Source organism: Sturnira hondurensis, unplaced genomic scaffold (assembly GCF_014824575.4).
Source record: "Sturnira hondurensis isolate 20B ecotype Veracruz unplaced genomic scaffold, ASM1482457v3 Scaffold0021765, whole genome shotgun sequence".
NCBI lineage: Eukaryota > Metazoa > Chordata > Mammalia > Chiroptera > Phyllostomidae > Sturnira > Sturnira hondurensis.
In genome coordinates, this window is record NW_028094396.1 from 1,073,153 (window position 1) to 1,093,050 (window position 19,898).

Consider the following 19,898-nt stretch of genomic DNA (forward strand, 5'->3'; position numbering starts at 1 on the left):
ACATGTCCCTGATGTCACTGGCCTGGAGTTCCAATAGACCAGTGTCCTGCTGTGCCCTATTTAACTCTGGACACCCCTCTACCTCTCACACTGCCCTTGAACTATCCCTCACACAAGAGATTAACAAAGCAGGCAGGCTAGGGGATGCGGCACCAGCCCCTCCCTCTGCCGCTCAAGGTCTGAACGAAGGGACTGTGAACATCCAAGTGCTTTGCACCATTCCATGCTGTACCTCAGGAGGACAATGGGTCAAATGCTAAAATATTTATTGAAATCAAAGGACACACCCTTCAGAAGCCCAAGCTGCTTAGGGCCAGTGTGGTTGAGTTTTGTTTGCGGTATGGTTCCCTGTTCAGCACAGATGTAAACCCTGAGTGGGAGAGTAATTCAGGAAAGTGGACGGGGCTGAACAGGGACCTGCCACATGTAGGGAGAGGGCCCAGGGAGCCTGCCCTTATTCCTGGTGAGGAAGAGAAATGGCCCTGGAGAAACGAAAAGGGATGCCTCACACTGCACGGCCCAGGCCAGATGGGGAGTGCGAAGAGGCTGTGCCCCTGCAGGTGCTCAGGGGCAGATGCTGGGGCAGGAGGGGCACCCCGAGGCTCAGCAGAAGCTGGCACTCCTCACCGCACCCAACCCTCTCCCCTGATGGTCCGAGACGATGTTAACCCCCCTCACATCCTGTGGCAACCGAGCCACCTGACCAGCCTCACATTGGAGGTTAGGTGTCCCAATTTCCCAGGTATCTTCTGAGCTGGAAATGCCCCCCTTCCCTCTGCACTCGGTCCTGGGTCAGGCCATCGCTCTCCCTCGCACCAGGAAGGCAGATGAAATTAACCAGACAGTTTTATCGCTTTGCCTTCTTCCCCGCCCCCCAAAGCAAAGTCAGGCCGGAGCAAGGTCAGGCTCTCAGCAGAGATGCAGTCTGAACCCACGTGCCTCTCCATCACTCCCCAGCTTACTCTCGGTGCCAGCCCTCAGTGATCAGGGCCAAGCGGTCCCATTGGCCTTTAACTTCAGCCTTAAACCCGAGGGCACTGACTTGTGTCTCCCTCAGAGGAAGGAGATGGTGATTATCACATGGGCTTTGGAATCAGGGAGACTTGCTTGACAACAACTGCACGTTAGTAGCTGGAAGACTGCACGGGAGGACTTTTAAATCAGCTTCAACGTCGGGCAGCAATTTCATGGGTAGTGAGAAGAAATAGGAAAGAGCAGAGGCAGATTGGAGAACAAGTTTGAGGGACAAGAAACACGTGTTTTTGAAACGTGACGCTGGGCGGAGGTTGGAACTCCCAAGTGGAAACGTCTTTAACAGGCACTTAAGGATTGGGGACTGTGGATCCGAAGGAAGGACAAGCAGGGGGCACAGGAAGGGAAGAGCAAGGGTCAAAGACTGAAGTAAGGGAAACTTGAATCTGGAGGAAGGAGAAGCACCAGTGAAAGAGACACAGATGACGAGGGAAGGACAGGACAAAATTAAAAGTAGGGACGAGGACGGTGGTAAGTGTTGGGCTGCAGCAGAGAGGGGCTGTGGATACCAGGTCTGCAGGAAGGGATTACTCAGCCAAAGCCCCAGGACTCTCCAGAATGAGCCTTGGTAGGTGGATGATGACGTTGGGCTGCTAGGTGGGGTTCGGGAGGGGGAGGTTCATGAGGAAGAGGCTCTGGAACTGCGAGGCTCTGGCCCCGTGGAATTCCCCATCCCCGCCTCTCTCCCTGTGGCTCCCGGTCTCTGCCTGGAACTGCTCTCAGGAGAGTTGCTCTTTGTTCCAGCATGGACCTCACGTCTACCACGGCAGGCTTCTTTGTGATTTGTAAAGATTTTCCTAAGATTCAATTGCTCACATAAGGAGGGGAGAAGAGACACTTTTTTAAAAAGAGAGAAGACTGTTAGTCCCCTCTCTTGTTACTCCCTCTTTGGGTATTGGGGGTGGTTATAAACCACAAGACGAGCAGGACTTGACCGAGGATAAAATTATGTTCTTTTTCTCAGAGATCAAATAAAGAAATACCATTTTCACAATCAGCAAAGCACTTTCGACGGACTGATTTCAGGGCCCTGAGTTAGCCTGTTAGACCCTGACATCCTGAGCGGTGGGCAGGATGGGAATTCTCAGCCCACACCACAGAAGAGAAGGCCCGGGCTCAGCGCCGAGGCCGCCTTCCCAGGGTGACCCAGGAAATGAGTGCAGAGCCCAGAACACGCCAGCTCTCTCACTCTGCTGTCTCTCCTGATTAACCACCCGTAGGCAAGCCAATGAGGACGGAGAGGCAGCTCAGCCAGCTCTTCCCTAATTTATGCATGGCATGCAGCCTGCGTCACTAGCTGGCACCCACAGCGCTCTGCATCACTCGCTCTGGCCCACGTTGGGGAACGGGCTGGGTCACCTTTGCTGTCCCCATCCCTCCCTGAAGGTGACCCCCACCATTAGGGACCATAGCAACTAACTGATCTGACCCTTAAATGACAGGATTGGGCTCCTAGAGGTAACAGTTCCAAATCCACAATATAGCTATTGAGTGGCATTTATGAATTTTAAAAAAGTTTACTTTCATACTCCTTAGGATGGCTATTATTTTTTTAAAAAGGAAAATAAGTGTTTGGTAAGGATGTGGAGAAATTGGAACCTTCTTGCATTACTGGTAGAATGTAAAATGATGCAGCCCCTGTAGAAGACAGGTTCCTCAAAAACTTAAACACAGAATCACCACATGATCGATCCCCCACTAGGTCTACACACAAAAGAACTGAAAGCAGGGAACGGAACAGATGCATGTGCACCCATGTTCCTCGAAGCACTACTCACAATGGCCACAAGGTGGCGGCAACCCAAGGGCCCACCAGTGGAGAGTTGGAGAAACAAAATGTATTTACATACAATAGAATACCATTCAGTCTTAGAAAGGAAAGAAATTCTGACACATGCTACAACACGGGGGAACCTCGAAAATGAATGTAAGTGAACTATCCCAGACAAAATAGGCCAACTACTGTATGATTCTCCTTATGTGAAGTACCTACAATATAGGCAAAGTCATAGACAGAAGGACTGGGGGAGGGAAGAATGAGGAGTCCTTACTTAACAAGCTTCTATTTGGGGCGATGAAAGGTTCTGGAAATGGATGGCGATGGCATGGGTACAACATCGTGAATGTGCTCAATGCCAATCACTTGTACACTTAAAAATGGCTGAAATGGTAAACGTTATGTTATATATATGTGTGTATGCATGTGTATGTGTATTTACTGAGCATCAGCCATAGGTAAACAAGGCAGCACCTGCCTGAAGGAGATCACCACTTCCAAGAGAGCCGAAGCTCTCAACAGAGCCCTACGATGCCACTGGGGAGTGAGAAGTGGCCCCGCACCACAGAGGGCCCCCCCCCAAGCTTGGAAGACACAGAGCTGAGACCAGGCCTGCCACCCCCCTCCTTCCTGGCTGCGGCCCTCTCCTCCAGATCCCAGGCCCTCCCACCACAGGGCCTCCTGGTCTCACTGCGTTTGTCCCAGGACTCCTCTAAAGGAGGGGGCTTCAGGCCAGATGGCCGGCGGCGGGATATTTTGGGGCATACAGGAACCTGGGGGCCCTGGAGGCAGGTGGCTGAGATCTCACCAGAAAGGCAGCCTCCTCCTCAGCTGGTCGGCTCTTGGCTGTGTTTTGAAACGCTGCTGCGGATGTAATGATTCTGGGCGGAGGACGTTTAGGAGCCAAATGAGTTTGTGTGAACAAAAGACTCAGCCCTTGATCTGAACTGTCCAGGGCTCATGGGGAGTTTGGTTTCCTTCCTTGTTCTTGCCCTGAAAGGAGAGGCCCTAAGAAAAACCATAGACACTGAGGAGTGTTTGGACTTGAGATCTGATGGTCTGGTTTTTTAAAACAGATTTCCCTGAAAGAGCCTCTAGTAATGAAAAGTATAAAGTTTACACGGCATATTATCTCCCCTCCCTGTGAGACAGTCAGTCAGCTTTTGTCCCGCTGATCATCCTCTGGGGGGAAAGGCAGGCCTGCAGGACCGACCTGTGACCCAGGGATTGGCTGACCTGAGTCTGGGGGTCAAGCTTCCAGAAAGGGAATCACCCCTGATGTGGCCTGGGGCTGATGAGGGAGGCCGCCTACCCAGGCAGGAGTGAAAGAACCACGAAGTGACCTCAAGCTCTTTGCTTTAGAAGCGATTCTATGAGTTTTAAAAACAAACAAACAAACAAACAAACAAACTTGGGACAAAGCCCTAGGGTCCAAGGTCAGAAGATCCCCGTTCAATTAACCTTGTACCTGGGGAGTGTCTACATTGTGCCCCATTTTCTTCGCCCCTCTCAGCCTCTAGAAAAAGAAAAAAAGAAACACCCAGCGGGAGAGCTGAAGAGGAGACTTCTGGCAACTCCCTGCAGGGCCTGGAGATGGAGGCGGGGCAGCCAGGGCAGGCTGCAAGCAGGCCTCCCGGTCTCCCCTGTCGTCACCCTAACATTCGCTCACACCCAGAGAGGAAGCCTGGTGGCAGGGCTCCACCTAAGGAGGCCTGCCAGGTTAGCGAAACAATAAAAAGGCAAGGAAAAACATCCTGGTTCCGAGGAGGAAGGGGGGAGGAGGGGGCAGGAAGAGGGGCTGTTACCAGGGCGGCGGGGCCAGTTTAGTGAGATGTGGCCGTGGGCTTCACGCCCTCACTCGGCACTGGCGCTGACTTTTATAAGTTCTACGGTTAATTTATTCTACAGACCCATGGGAAGTGGCCCAGGACTCTAAGGAAATCACACAAACATCATTTGTCTAGCAAGTTCACCATGTCGGACAATGTATGTGGGGCAATGGTGTGGCGCAGAGGGCCCGAGGCCTGGACGGGAGGCCGGCAAGGGTCATGGTCACTGCCTCTCACAGAGCAGGCGCTCACTGTGCGCCCGCCAGGACCCTCCTGGCTCGGAGAAGTAACAGCTGTTTAAAGAGATCAAATAGACTTTTAAAATTAAGACCAGGACACCTGACAGTCAATTCACATATAACCAATATTTTAAAAATCAGTTGTATACCATAGCCAGTTAAGAAAAAGAAATAAAACAGGGGAGAGAAAAAGGGGGTGAAAAGAGAAATAAAACAAACAGGAGGAACTTACAGAAGGAGGGAGAAACAAACCTAGGGAGGATTAAAAAAAAGACACCCCCCAGAGTGGGGTAACTATTACAATTTTGATGATAGCAGCCCATGCGTGTGTGGCTACAGGTGCCGTGCTAAGCACTTCACGTGGACTGTCCCACTGAAGCCAAACCACAGCCCTCAGAGGTAGGTGCCACTGTTGTCCCGGCCTTTCTGAGGGGTCGTGAGAGGAAGGACATCGCCCACGGCCACATAGTACATAGGAGAATAGGACACCAACCCAGGTCTGTCGGACTCCCCAAAAGTCCGATTTTAAAAAATAGAGAGAGAGTAAGGGATAACAAAGAAAGAGCAAAATGAAGACTCAGCACTTCAAAGAAACGGCAATATCTTGGACAGGAAAGCCAGAAAGGACAGAGGTGACCTCCTCAGGCGGGCCTCCATGATGCCGCCCTAAGGACACCCGGACCCACGCCGCAGTCTCCCGAAGCAAATGGAGAAAGAAGTTCTCCTGGACAGCCTACGTAGCTCACCGTGCAAGTGGAATTCAGTGCACTGACGGGATTCCGAAGGAAGGAAGAAGGAGGGAGGGAGGGACGAAAGGAGGGAGAGTCGATGGTGACACGGGGGAGTAAGAAAAGGCGAGACAGAGGTAGTTCGGGTTTTGAATGCCACCACTTTCAAGAAGTCTTTCCCAAAGAGAACTCTCCCTCTTGGCTATTGCTTCATCTTGTTATACAATTATAACTTATTTGCTCACATTCCCATGTCCCTTATGAAAGACTGTGGCTCATGGGTGGTGTTCAGTAAAGGTTCACTGAACTGAGCCGGAGGTGGAAGGCCAAGGGCAGAACTGTGAAGAACGTCCCCGTTGGTGGGAGGGAGAGGAGAAAGGAAGGAGCTCATCACGGCAACCAGCGGGAGCTGCGGGGACATGGACATGAAGGACTGAAAAGACCCTTGAGACTGTTCTCCTAGACTGTTCTCCCCCCTCCCTCCTTCCCCACCTTCTACTCCTGCTCTCGCATCCACTTTCCTCGGGAAACCCCACCTCACCCAGCAGGGTAGTGACGCCTATGTGTTCTGGGAAGCGTTAATGACACACACACACACCACACACGCAGGTCTGCTGAGCTTGTCCGTTGGATTGAGCCATTTCACCCCACAAAACACTGGCAAGTGGACAGAACCGGGATTGTCATCTCCATTTTACAGACATGGAAACAGCCTCAGGGGTGAAACACCTTGACCAAGGTCACAGTCAGTTCATGGTATCGTGACTCAAATTATTTGCTACGTCCACACTTAAAAGTGCTTTCTCAGTCTTCCTCAAAAGCCTTGTTAAGGAAGCAAAACAGATATTACTATCATCCTCGTTTTTAACACAAGGAAAGTAAGACCCAAAGACATTAGGTAGCTGCCCAATGACACCGAGCCTGAAAGTGAAGGGGTTGAGACTGAAAGTCCTCTGACCCCAACAGAGCACTAGAGCCTCGACTGGCATCTCCCGTCCCTAACGCTCCCGGAGGCCAGGGACGGGGGCACTCCACTGCCACCAGGCACGACCATACTGCAGATCGTTCCCAACAAACCACAGGGCTCCATCTATCCAATGGCCACGGTCCTCTTCAAAGAGGTCCATTAAGACATACTTATTCTACCAATGCTGTGCTTGCTGAGTCTGTTTTCTAAAATCCTCTGATTTTCAATAGAGTCTGCAGAATATCCTCTTGAGTTTCCTGAATTTTCACCTTGATAGTGGATTGGGATTATTTTGGAAACAGACAAAAATTCAAAGCCCAATCTAGTGACTGCGGCAGGAGATGGAGGTGTCAGACCTCATTTTGGACCCAGAGGGTTTCACTGTAAAGACACACCAGGAAGAGGCTTGTGGTCCCAGGGGCACTGAAGGTGCCCACTCCTTCCAGAGCTTCTGGGGCGTGTGTCAGTAGCCTCCAAAGGTTCTGAGCAGAAGGGGAACATGCACTGGCTGCAAAGGTCCCAGTATGATTGATTTTCTTGAATTGTACGCAGAAGTGTTTATTTATTTATCTATTGTAGTTCTTTCCATTACCATTCATCCCCCCATACCCCCTTTCTCTCCCACCCACCCCTCCCCCTCAATCAGCCCACTGTTGTCTGTGTCCATGAGTTTTCTCTCTTTTTTTCCTTTTTTGCTCAATCCTCCACCCCCGGTTGGAGGATTTCAATCTAAGCTTTCAACCTGCTCTCTGAGTTTGTCTCTATTTTGCTTGTTGGTTCAGTTTGTTCATTAGATTCCACATATGATAAAATCATTTGGCATTTGTCTTTCTCTGACTGGCTTATTTCACTTAGCATAATGTGCTCCAGGTCCCTGACTGATTTTCAAAGGCCTATTATTTTGTAGCAAACTCTTCACATACCGTGTGCATGGTTTTTTCCATCCTAATTGCTTCATGTGCACTAGCCTGGTCTCCTCGGTGACTACAGTGAGCATTGTGGCACTTAGTTTCTCTCCCTTCAAGTCTTGCCCTTTCCTCTCTGCACTTGGAGCTGAGGGTGAACAGAGATTTCCAGGAATGCCAAGGGGTGAGGCTGGCAGGGGTCCAGGGTGAGGAAGGGCCAGGTAACAGACGCCTTTGGAAGGTGGACTTGAGCCCTTTGCATTCAGAGCTTGTCCCCTGCCCAGGAAGCCTGGAGATGAAGCCGGTGCTGCCATCCACACAATGTCCGCATAAAGAGGCACTGGTTTCAGGAGCATCGGCATTGCCAGCATTTGCAGAGCTCCCCTGTCCAGGCACCGAGCCATCTGCTTCCCAGGGGTTACGTGACACCCACATTCCCCAGGTAGGGCCCGTTAACAGCCCATCTGACAGATGAGCACAGAGTGGCCGAGTAGCCAAGGTCCCACAGCTGGCAGGTAGCACTGCTGGGGTTGGAACTGAGGTCGTCTGGCTCCCCGGGTCTCTGACTGCAAAGCCAGCGGGGCTCTCATCTGCACCCTGGCCAAAGAGGATCCTAGAAAAAAGGTTCACCACATCGCCTCACCCCAGAGGCTACAGGAGTGAAACTGACCCCCAAGCTGAAGCTGTGGCCGTCTCCTCATGCCACCCGGGGAAGGACAAAGGGGTGGTCTTCAATAGCGGCCTGACACAGGATGATCACTAGCCATGACCCTGTGCAAAGCCCAGCATCCCACTAGATCACAAGCAGGTACCTCCGCCCAGTATTCTTGCTACTCCTTCCCCCAACGTGACTGCTTCAGTTCAGATGGCCCGGGATGGTGCAGGGCCAGCTGGCGAGCTTGACCTTGGCCTCTGCCTCTTTTCATCACCCATCTTCCTCCTTGGTCTTCATTTCCCAACTTAGCAAAGACCCTGAGCAGAAACTTGCCTCCAGGGCCCAACTCCTTTTCAGCACGGGGAGGTGGGAATCACTGCTATTCAGGGTCTGCCAGTGAGGTCAGAGCCTCCCCTCATGGCCCAGCAACCCCGGGAACTGGAACACAGAACATTCTTGCCACACCACCTGAGCTGTGCGCTTCCCTCAAACATTCTTACCATGTCAGGGAAGCCAGAATAGTTTCCATGAAGCACAAGTACCCAAGAGCCAAAATATTAAAGCACAAAAAGAAAAGGAGCGTCCATTTTCAACAGCCTCTGTAGACTTGGCAGGTGGTCTTGCCCGCCCCTCATCACAGGAGTCCCAGGTCCTGAGTGGAGAGGGCACTGCCGCAGCACCACCCGTGCGGCTGGAGGCCAGGGGCTGGACAGACGCTCCCCACGCCGAGGCCTGTGCTAGGCACCAGGGAGCAGGGACGGATAGAACCCGGTCCTTCCCCTGAAGGAGCAGGAGGCCTAGCGGGCTCACAGGTGCCCTTGCAGATCTCCGTGACGCCCTTTCCCTGTTGCTCACACAGGCCCCCGCACCCCCCAGGCCCTGAGCTCAGAAGCCAGGGGCTGAGTCTCCTCCCACTCCGTGCCAGCAACAGGGAAGGCAGACGGTTCACAGGCTAGAGACGGGCCCTCCCTGGTAGAGCTTTTCCCGTGGGATGGACCAACCCCTCATTTCATAATAAAGAAACGGAGGCCCAGAAGTGGACGTGACTTCCTCAAAGTCACACTGACGAAGGGGCAGAACCAGAACTCGATCTTCTGGACCAGCGTTCACCTCTAGTCACTCCAGGCTGCTGGAGACCCCTTTCCACCCTCGACTCCAGCTCCGAACAGTCACGGTAGTGGTTTTGGAACCGTCTCATGGTCTCCAGCACCTTCCCAGGACGGCCTGCGCCTGCGAGCTGCAGCCACCTGTCACTCCGTCGGAAGTGTCTGGATTTCGCAAATAACCTCCCAGCCTAAGGTGACCTTGCATTTCGTAGTGTGCCCTGAACAAAGAGACCAAAAGTTTCTGAGCACGGAGTGAAATTCACTGAACTCTGAATGGAAACCAACCAGAGAGGAGGAGGCTAAAAACGTCCTCACAGACCCAGGACAAAAACCTGATTTTGCCCAGGACTCCACAACTTGAAGGATCAATTACTGCCAATGAAGGGGCTCTACATTAGAGAGATACAGATCCCTGTGGCTCTCTCTTGCCCCACTCCAAATTTTGCATTACAGTCCCTTCTGAAACACTGCTGGCCTTCTGCCTGGCCACTCCGCCAAGCACCTCACCGGGCTGCCTCCCCAACCAGAAGCAGCCACCTCAACGCACCTGCAGCGACAGGCTTGCCGGGTTCTCCGGAGACACCGCCTGCCGTCAGCAGGGTCCACCCACTTCCCGCTCCCCACCCACTGACACAAACTCCCTTCAACTTGCCTCGGACCAGAGGGTAAGATAGAGCCAGAGAAGCTTCTGGAAGTGAGGTTAGCAGAGCAATCCTACGATTGCCCTACCCAGCCCCCTACACCACCGTCAAAAAGTATCTGAGTGAAAAGGTACTTGGTTTAATCAAAATGCCCAGCGACAAACAGGCCACAGTGAGATCTATAAAACCATACAATGCTGGCGAAAGCAGAATGTGGCACAACTCTGAGGGGCCATTTGGTAGCATCATGAGCATCTTCAAGTTTCCCACTTCCAGGACTTGACACCAAGCCAAGAATCAGGCACAAATACAAAAATTGATGCAAAAAGATATTGATCACAGCATTATTTATGATGGTGAAAAACTGGAAACACGGTATATCCAATGCAGAAACAGCTAAGACACAAAGTTACAGTATAATGGGACAGTAGTCATTATGGATATATATATGGATATAGATAAAGATGTAGGTGGTTCAGCACAAGCAATGCCCCTTCTATGTTACAAAACCATAGTCATAGAAATCTGTAACATAACCATATCACACTCAAGCACACCATATGGCATTGTAGGTGAAATATTCAAATAAAAACTATAAATTACCATATCCACATTATCACCCGACCAACCACACTGAAGCAGGCCTGACTTCTGCCGACCCTGTATATAAAATTTTATATTCCATGTAAATGAGAAACAGAAGGAATTGTTAATGTTTTAATACACTGCTAGTAGTTGAAATATAGGTGATATTTTATTGGTTGTTTTCCTCTTTAACTTCCACATTGTACGATACACACATAAAATGTTTATAATTTTAAAAAGTTACAATTTTTAAAAAGAAAAGATGACCATACAGCGTGGAAATACCCAAATGTGAGTACTTTACCCTGAGCCTAAGTCAAACATGTCGCCTCATGGCCTCACTGTTGACCGATGGAAGCCAGGCTTCCCTGGGCTGTGGGTCCCTGGTCTGGTGAGGGCCACAAGCTCCAGGGAGGAGGGGCCCTGCCTGGAGAGAGAAGCATCCTCGCCCCTGACAGCTCCTGGACCAACAAGGAAGCAGAACACAATAAGAAAAAGGCAAACACTCCAGACATGTACAGAGAGCCAAACCTTTGACTGCAGAGATCAGGTACCCCAGACCACACCCCACACCCCGCACCCCAGCAGGGACACAGGGGGCCTCTGCTCCAGTGGCTGCCCCCCACCCTCTCCCTCACCCAGAGAGGACAACTGTCCAGTCCACTGTCCTACTGCTTTGTAAAGCATGAAGAAGGTATTAACTAGCCTATCGCTGTTTTTATTTTTTTAAAGATTTTATTTCTTTTAGAGAGAGGGGAAGGAAAGGGGAAGAGAGGGAGAGAACATCAATGGGCAAGGAACACATCTCACTCACCCAAACTGGGGACCTGGCCTACAACCCAGGCCTGTGCCCTGACCGGGAATCAAACCAGTGACCCTTTGCTTTGCAGGATAACACCCAAATCACTGAGCCACACCAGTCAGGGCCTACCCCGTGTGTTGCTGATGACTGAGAAGAGTAGCTCCGTCAGAACGATCACTGCCCATGTGCATTCCCCTTTCCACCTCCAACTTCTACATCTGGACCAATTCCCTCTTCAGCGATCATTTACTCAACAACTACCCATGAGTGCTTACCACGGGTCAGGCACTGAACTAGCCCTGGCTTCCCACCTTTGCTTCCTCTGGGCTTCCCATAGTCTATCCTCTACATCACTCCTCTACCAAAACCCCTCCATGGGGCCCAGAAGAAAATCTGACCTCCTTACTATAGGTCTCATGGCAATGACGTGATCTGGCCACAGTGGCCTTCCTTCTCTCCAGTCCTGAAACACCCAGGCTTGTTCAGGCCTTAGGGAACGTGCATTGGCCAGAAGGCTGGTTCCAACCCAGGTAGGAGGACACGATGTGCCTAGTCTCCAGGACAGGAAAAAGGCTGTCTGGTGCGGTGAGAAGAGGGGAGTGGAGCAGGACGAGACCAGAAGGTTGGCAGGGTCAGATCCTGCAGACCTTGCATTGCATCAGGGAGTCTGGATTTTGTTCTAAGTACAATGCAAAGTCCTTGGAGGGTTTTCGGCCTGAGAGCGAGGTGACCTGAATTACATTTTAAGAAGATCACTTGGGCTTCTGTGAGCATGGATTAGAGGGAGAGCAGGAGTGCTTACAGGGAAAACAGAAAAGAGCGGTGCAGACAAAGGCGGATTCGTAATGTCCTCTAGAAACAGAATCTACTGGAGTTGCAAAAAAAGAGAAAGATGTAGAGGCCGAGGAAAGAAGGGGAATAGAGGATGGCTTCTAGGATTCTTGCTTCAGTAACTAAGTGAACGGAGTTGCCAGTTTCCGACGTGGGAAGTGTGGGAAGTTGACCACAGGAATGGGCACGAAGGGTGCTGGTTCTCTGTTGCTTGCCTCTTCCTAAACTCTTAAAGGCTCCCCTAAATCTCAGAGCCAGATCCCGTGGCCTTTCCTCAGGCCTTATACTCCCCCGTCTCTCTTTTCCTTTGAACTTGGACAGCGCCAGATATTCAGGATGAGAAGACAAGTCCCGACAGATACACGTTAACCTCCACGCACCTTCACAGACCGTCACATTCTAGGCATCAAGTGCGCACTACTCTCAAACCACCTGCCAGTCCACAGACAGGTCCACACTGCCCGGCCCTCACTGCGCCTGCAGGCCAGGCCGGCTCCGGGGCTGGCGCCACTCCCTCCCCCACCGTCCACACTGGATGGTCTCCGCCCAGTCAGAGCGGCTTCCCCTTCTCCTGTGGCTTCAACCCCTCCAGGCTGACTGTGGCTCCAACTTCTCCCCAGTTCAGTTTCACATTCTCAGCTGTGCACAGAACACTTCCACTGAGACACGCTGCAGCCCTGACAGTGAACGCACCGGAAATTCAGGTAGCTGCTTTAATGGCAAACCAGTGTCTCTCCACGCTCCCATTGTCCCCACCGCCAGGCAGTCACCAGGTCCCCCAGCCTTTCCCTTCTCAATGGCCCGGGAATTGCTCCTTACCAGTGTCCACTACCCCTATTCTAGCCCTTGCTCTGTTTTCCATCCTTTCCTCCCAATGTATCGATACAACGCCTGCCAGCATTCAATGTTTCTGAAAAACCACTGGTTGTAGTAAGGACAGATCTCTCCGTGGTTCACCCAAGCACAAATGAACAACGAACGAGCTAATGACACGGCCCCTTCCTCAAGAGCTACCAGGGGCTCCTCAAGGCAAAGAGACAAACCAAATGCTTTAAACAGGCCTTTAAATCCCTCCGCCATCTGCCCTGTCCCTCCTTCCCAGTCTTATCTTCAACGACTCCAGTTATTCCGGACCCTAACTGGTCTCCCAAGCCCTCGCCCCACGCCAAGCCCACTTTCCTGGCTGCTGACCGCCTCCGTTTGAAAAGTTTTGAACGTTTTAAGATTTGGGATTTTGCTGGTGCCAATACCCCCCTCACCTCTCTGTCTATCCATACCCCTGTCAACTCCTTCCTTCTCCCTGAAGTCCCCCAGACTACCCACCTCCAGCGGCCTCTCCACCTCTGCATGCTGCCGCCATCCACCCACACCGTTCCTCCGCTGGGAGGGATCGTCTCACGATACTCACTTACGAATCACTACTGCACTGTTTCACTTCTCAACTTGATGCTTGTGCCTCCCGAAGACCGCATGTTCCTGGGAGCAATGCGGACTTGCACTGCAATCTCCGTGCCCCCTGGCACAGCCTCCTGGTATGTAGAAGATGCTCTAGAAATACTTCCTGACTTACCAATCAGTCAATTGTGACACAACTGTGGTATCTGCCACACTCCAGCAGAAGAAGAGGAAAGAACCACAGGACAGAAACATCTTCGTTTTTGCCTATGTAAGACGAACGGTGAGGGTGAAAAGAGGGCACAGATGCTAAAGTGAAAACGATTTTACAGGCTCTGAATGGGAACACCATTTAACCTCTCCTCATATTACATAGGTACGCATAAGAACTGCCTCATAATATCAGCCATGCTCCCAGGAGAGAGCCCATTAAAGACGTCATCAATTCATTTTAGTTCGGTTGATAATTAATGTAGCTACCTCAGGCATCAATAACCTATGGATTGGCATACAAGTCGGGCATAATTCACAATGTCTATGTAAAATACCATTATATATGTGTATATACATATATATGTATATGATGTTATATTACACACACACACACTCACACAGCCTCATCTTCAGCAATTTCCCCCCCCAAATTGATTTGATCTCTACTCTGCAGTAGTCCCCACTACCACTGACATCTCCGCATCCCACTTCTCACCCAGTCTTAGTCCCTCCTCTCTGAAAAGGGACAAGAGCCCCAAGAAGAAAGAACAATGAGGCGCCGGAGAGCATCTTAGCAATCCAGAGCGATTCTCACTCCATCCCTCCGATGGGAAAACGGCCGCTGCACGACACTGTGAAAAACACAAATCTATTCGGCCAAATCAATTTCAATTCTGCCTCCTCCATCCACTGTGTGATCTAACCTCGCCAGGCTTCAGTTTTTACAGCTGCGAGAGAAGAAAGAATACCTCTCACAGGACTGTTGTGAGGGTCAACTGGGATGAGGAACAGGAAAGCTCCCGCCCCAGGAAGGTGCTCCAAGGCTGGAAGCCCAAAGAGGGACCAACAGTAATCTCCCTCCCTGTCACCTCCCCAGGATTCTTCAAAGGGAGAGACATTTATCACAGCTGAAACTGGCCATTTATACAAAAGGGGCCTGGGGGGGCAGAGGGAAACCCCTGAAGAAGGCAGCAAGTGTCTCCTGAAAACTCTGCCTGCCATCTGTTCTCGGCTTGCTTTCTGAGCGACTCTGAGACAAGTCAACTCCAAGAACACTGTTTTCAGCCAGCTGGGCAGAGCCGCCGGAAGGCAAAGGGGATCACTGTGAGGGCAGAGGCTCTTTCCCCAGCTCTCCAGGACTCCAGGATGGGGAATGCAGTCACTGTCCAGCCAGGCATCAAACACCTTTCATTGTCCCTCTGCCCACACCATTCAGCTCCTGGGTAGAAAGCAGCAGTCCAGCATTTGCGCACAGGCCGAGGGAAGGGTTTTTTGCAAGGTTAAAAGGATATGGCTTTTAAACACACCAGGCATGGAGAGTCCCTTTCCCCACCCTTCCTTCTACTGAGGACATCCTCTATCAAAGCAAGCGGGCTTCTCAGGAATCCCCATGTCTCCCCGGCCCCTAGCCTGGCCAGAACACAGGAGCCAAACTCCTGGACCAAAGCCCCTCTCCGCTCCCAGCAGAGCTGCCTCTTGCCCAGCCTGGGTCTTCCCTGCCCTGTGTATTGGTCTACCCAGCAGCTCCAGCTAAATGTCGAAGTTGGCCCGCTACATTACAGCAGTGCAGGCGGCAGCTACGAGACAGCCCAGAAGGGGCTGGGCCCACAGTGCTTCCTTTCCTCTGGGGAGCTGCATTTTTCTCAGATTATTATTCCTTGGGCTGACTGCTCATCTACTCAGCGTCATTTCCCCTTTGGGTGGGAAAGTTCTTTCCTTCTCCATTGATTTGCATTATGACTGAAGCTCTTTTTCCCCTTCTCATCTGCAGATTTCACAATCAAAGCATGGCCTCTACATCGCAAAAATCATGGCATATGAAAATCAAATTAGAACTGTGGCTGGGAAGCCCTGAGTTGTTTAAAACAATAACTACAAAAAACCCAAAATGCCAAGAATATCTCTAGGACTTGTCATCCTCTCATCTCCACTGGCTGCATCCTCAGCAACAACTTCAGCTACACGGCCAGCAGGGGACAGGTGGACGAGAAAGTTGACCAATGGCTTTGGGGTGCGGTGGGGGGCTGCTGTCCTGGGGCTTGCAGTCTAGTGCAGGCCAACCAACCACCCACAAGCAGAGGCAAGGATGGTTACTTAACAGTGAGAACCTTGGACTTTGTCAAGAGGAGGAAACGGTCTAGAAATGGTCCCAGGCAAGAAAAAAATATAGCTGGCCCCAGCTGGCAGCGCCCATGTATCTGGAAGCCCAAGCCACGAGGGCTAGGCACTGACCGAGAGCATCCTTGCAGCAGAAGGGGGGCTGCAGGCAGTTTCTCCAACGGTCGGAAGAAACACATTATTTGTAAGCCTTGGGCTCATTACCAGCCGGAGGGAGCACCACCCCAAACACAAAACCGTTGGTTCACAGCCTGGAGGGCCATCTGTCGGTACTGAGAGGGCAGATACACGCAAGGGGGGCGATGTGGACCCGTGCGCTTCCGGAGGCCCGTTCAGCGAGGTGACTTGGCTGCCTTGGGAGATAACTGATTGTGCCTTGTGATTCATGGTGGCCTATGAAGAAGGGTCCAAAAAAAATCCTTGGAGATTATTAGGAAACTCAGACTCTCCTCATCTCTGAAATCGGGCAGTGCTGGCTCTCTTGTTTTTTTTCTTTTCTCCCCAAAAAGACACTGTTTGAGTCACCACTAGGAAACAAGCACGGGAGGTGCCCGAATCCTCAGTCATGTTACGAGCTTCTAGCAGTTTTCAGTAGGTAATCAATTTCCTCTCTTCTAATCTCAGGTTCCTAACATCCGACTTGAGATCCAGCCTTAGGTCTCCTGCAGAACAGCAGATGCTCCTTGGGCAGTCTTTATGGGGGCACCAGGAGAGACCCTCTTACGTAAGAGAACTTTTAGACTGCGTCACCCCCTGCCTGCCTGATCTCCGGGGCTCTCACATGCATTGCTCCATCTCACAAGAACCTGAAATCTCCTTCACTCTCACCTCGCAGAATGAATCAAACTGAGGTTGTAAAACCAAGACTAGCAGTGTTTATCCACCAAACCTTCAAAGAAGAGTGGGATACTCGGGGCCCAGGAGGAGGCCCTGACTAGCAAAGAGCAGCCCTGCCCAGCCCAACTCTCCCCTGCTGAGTCTCCAAGCCAGTTTTCCTCCACTGCCCCTCTCCTCAAAATACCCAGCTCTCTGACACCTAGCTTTCTGCAACAGGTAGGGATTCCTGGCCACAGACGGGAGGAGACTCTTGCGCCAGCTTCATCCAGTCAGAGCCTGCACCCCGACCCCACCCTGAAAGGCATCATCCCTCCCTCCTTCCCATCCCCTAAGATCGGAGTCTCAGCTAAGAAAGACTGATCACCAACCAGAGAAAGCTGCCTGCAGTTCCTGGGTGTCTCCTCTGACACGGCCCCAGGCCCCTGGACTCCACTTCCCACTTAGAAAACTCACAAAACACAACAGTGTTCCTCAGTTACTTTTCTGGTGCAAGAAAGCCAGGAAGTGTTCTCTTTATGTTCTTAATTCCTTCCCGTGGAACTTAAAACAATGCGTTGTAAGTCATCTAAAATCGGAGTCAGCGTGGGCGTGTCTGCAGCAGGTCTTTTGAACTTCTTTCTCCTTTCCCTTCCCTTACTGTCCTTCAGTTCTCAACCTTGTGCCCGTGATTTAGAAACAAGGGATTTTCAGAGACAGGGCATTTTGCAATGGTGGAGTTGAGTGTTTGCTGGGGGAACTGTTTTGTTTTTTTTTTAACTTTTAAAAATTTAATTGGAGGATGCATCCCTAGGTTCAACAAAGCAAGTTAATTTCCAATACCACAGTGTGTGTGTGACGTGAGAAACTTAAATGAAGTGTCACCTAGGAAGATGAACTCTCACCCTGCACCTAAACTCCAAGTCTCCAGGATAACTCTGAGAGAGCATGTGCCCTGTGTCACTCACAGGCAGGGCGTTACCGCCACACTGCGGGCTTTGTTCAGAGCACTTTCCACTATTTTTACTTTCATTTTGTCATATCATCACTAGCACTCCAGGAGGAACGGGGACCATTACTTCCATTTCACAGATGGAGACACAGATCTAAAGAGCTGCCATTTCCAAGGTCACAATGGCATCACAGTTGAAATTTCACTCAGACTTTCGCATTTCTTCCAGACCTAAAGAAGGAGCTGGGAGAAACGGACAGGAGGAGAGTGGGCAGGTCCTCTGAGCAGTTCAGGCAGTGGCTGCGTGTATAAGGAAAGGGGAGGAAAAGGCCCAGGGACAGTCCTGTGGCACGCCAGCAGTGGCCTTCCAGGGCTCGACCTTGCAACCCCAACCCCTCAGCCCATCCCCCCCACTACCTCTGCTTTCACAGTGAACCGGTAGAGTGTTTTGTTTTCAACTACATCCTTTGTCCTTTATAATGTCCCAGGGGTAGAATTCTTTCAAAACCAGTTCTTTATTTCTCAAAGTTGGGCTCTGTACCTGGAGAGGACACCTCTGTATCTATAGAAGAATGAAACTGGAGACTGGGCAGGCCGGACATCATCACTCTGAGAGCTGGTAAGATGCTTTGGAAGGTTTAGGATTTTTCCTTTTCTTTCTTTCTGTTTTTTTTTTTTTTTTAAAGGAGGGTATGTACAGAGGGTTGGGAGGGAGATCCTGGGTACATCATGGGAGATAAGTTTTCTTCCAAGGGGGAAAACAGGATGGTCACACCCCTAAATCCAGCCACCAGCGAAATCGTCTAGGAAGCCCACACTGCCCGCTCGCTGCCCTCCCTCCTAGCCCGCCCTCAGGATCCCACGTTCGCTCAGGTCAGCGAAGCCCCCACCCGGGTCGAGCAGAGTCCAGGGGCCTAAGGTGGGGGATGCGGCCCCAGGGCGCGTCCACACCCCAAGCCCGAAGCTCGCTCGGCTCCAGGCCCCCGGCTCACACTCACCAGCGCTCCCGCCTGGGGGCACCGGGCCCCAGGGTCCCGGCCCTGTAGCGGCGTCCGGTGCAGGGGCCGTCTGGCTGGAGTCGGGGGGCGCGGGCCCGCGGCGCTCCGGGGACGGAGTGGGCGGCGGCGACTGCAGCTCGTGCTCCGGGCCGGGCTGGGGAGACCGCGCCAGCCTCGCGCGCGCGAGAGGCGCCCCGCTGGGCGCGCCACGGGCCGGGGAGGGCGTCTGGCCCCGCGTCCCGGGGGCTGCCGGCGGCAGCAGCAGCAGCAGCAGCAGCAGCGGCGGCAGCAGCAGCGGGAGCGGCGGCAGCCACCGCGAGGCGCGCGGCGAGGCCATGGTGGCGGCGTCCGCCCGCGCTCACATGCCCGGCGCGCGGGGAGGGCGCGGGGCGGGCGCGGGTGCGAGGGAAGCCGCAGCGGGTGCCGTGCAGGGCCGGGAAGTCAGCGAAGTGAGGCTGCGAGCGCAGTCCCCGCCTCAAAAGTTGTGGGGAGCCGCGGGGGGGCGGCCGGGGGCCGGCGGGCGCGGCAGAGGCGGCCCGGGCGCCGCTACATGCTAATTAGCCCGGGCGGGTCGCGGGGCGGGCGGCTCCTCCGCCGGTTGACATCACCCGCCGAGCGCGGCCGGCCCGGGGGCGGGGAGAGGGCAGGAAGGGGGCGGGGGCCGACCACCGCAGGGCGGCGGGCTGGGGACCCCGGGTGACGGCCACTGAGCCGTCAACTCGGTCTCTTTGCATACACACACACCCATTCGTATTGCTTTGCCATTTGGAGAAAAATTAGAAAAACCGAGTCTTCCGAATCGGGAACCAGAATTTCCCAACTCCTTAAATGCACAATGAATCGGTGAAAAGCAGGTGTTGGGTGATTCAATTAGCACCGACTAGATTTTACAAAGTGGTTCGATACGTGAGAGAAGTGAAACCTGTGCCCCTGCTCCCCATCCTGTGTGGTCATTGCCCCTTACTAATTGGAAGTGACCTCCCCCTTCCCGGCCCCAGGACTCCAGGCCCCAGGGCTGGTGCTGGGTTCCCCCTTGCCAAGCCTAACACCTCATCCTGAGGCCAGTGCGGGAGTCATCCTTCACCGCTCCCTCTCCAGTCTGGATTTCATCCCCATTGACCACTGCCTTTGGCTCACACCAGAGTTCTGCAGAAATGTCACCACCGGGAGACCCAAACAGGCCTCAGAGAAAAGAAAACTGTGGATTCAGGAACTGCTGGGGCCAATTCAATGGGTAAAAGGGCTGCGGATGGCAAATTCAACAAAAGGTCACACAGAAATCACTGAATTTCAATGGAAACCCTTCAGGGGA

The 19,898-nt window shown here is 52.4% G+C and overlaps 1 protein-coding gene across 5 annotated transcripts in view; it reads right to left on the reverse strand.

The window, feature by feature from the left end:
- HEG1 (heart development protein with EGF like domains 1) overlaps window positions 1–19,144 on the reverse strand; it is a 94,252-nt gene extending 75,108 nt beyond the window's left edge. For 2 of the 5 annotated variants that reach the window (XM_037033708.1, XM_037033707.1), the window contains exon 1: window positions 18,587–19,141. In XM_037033708.1, the coding sequence (XP_036889603.1) occupies window positions 18,587–18,923 (337 nt within the window). In that variant the 5' untranslated portion in view covers window positions 18,924–19,141. Of the gene's footprint in view, window positions 1–18,586 lie in introns of all 5 variants that reach the window. The other 3 variants (XM_037033710.1, XM_037033712.1, XM_037033711.1) reach the window with 3 other exon arrangements.
- Between the last annotated feature and the right edge of the window lie 754 nt (window positions 19,145–19,898).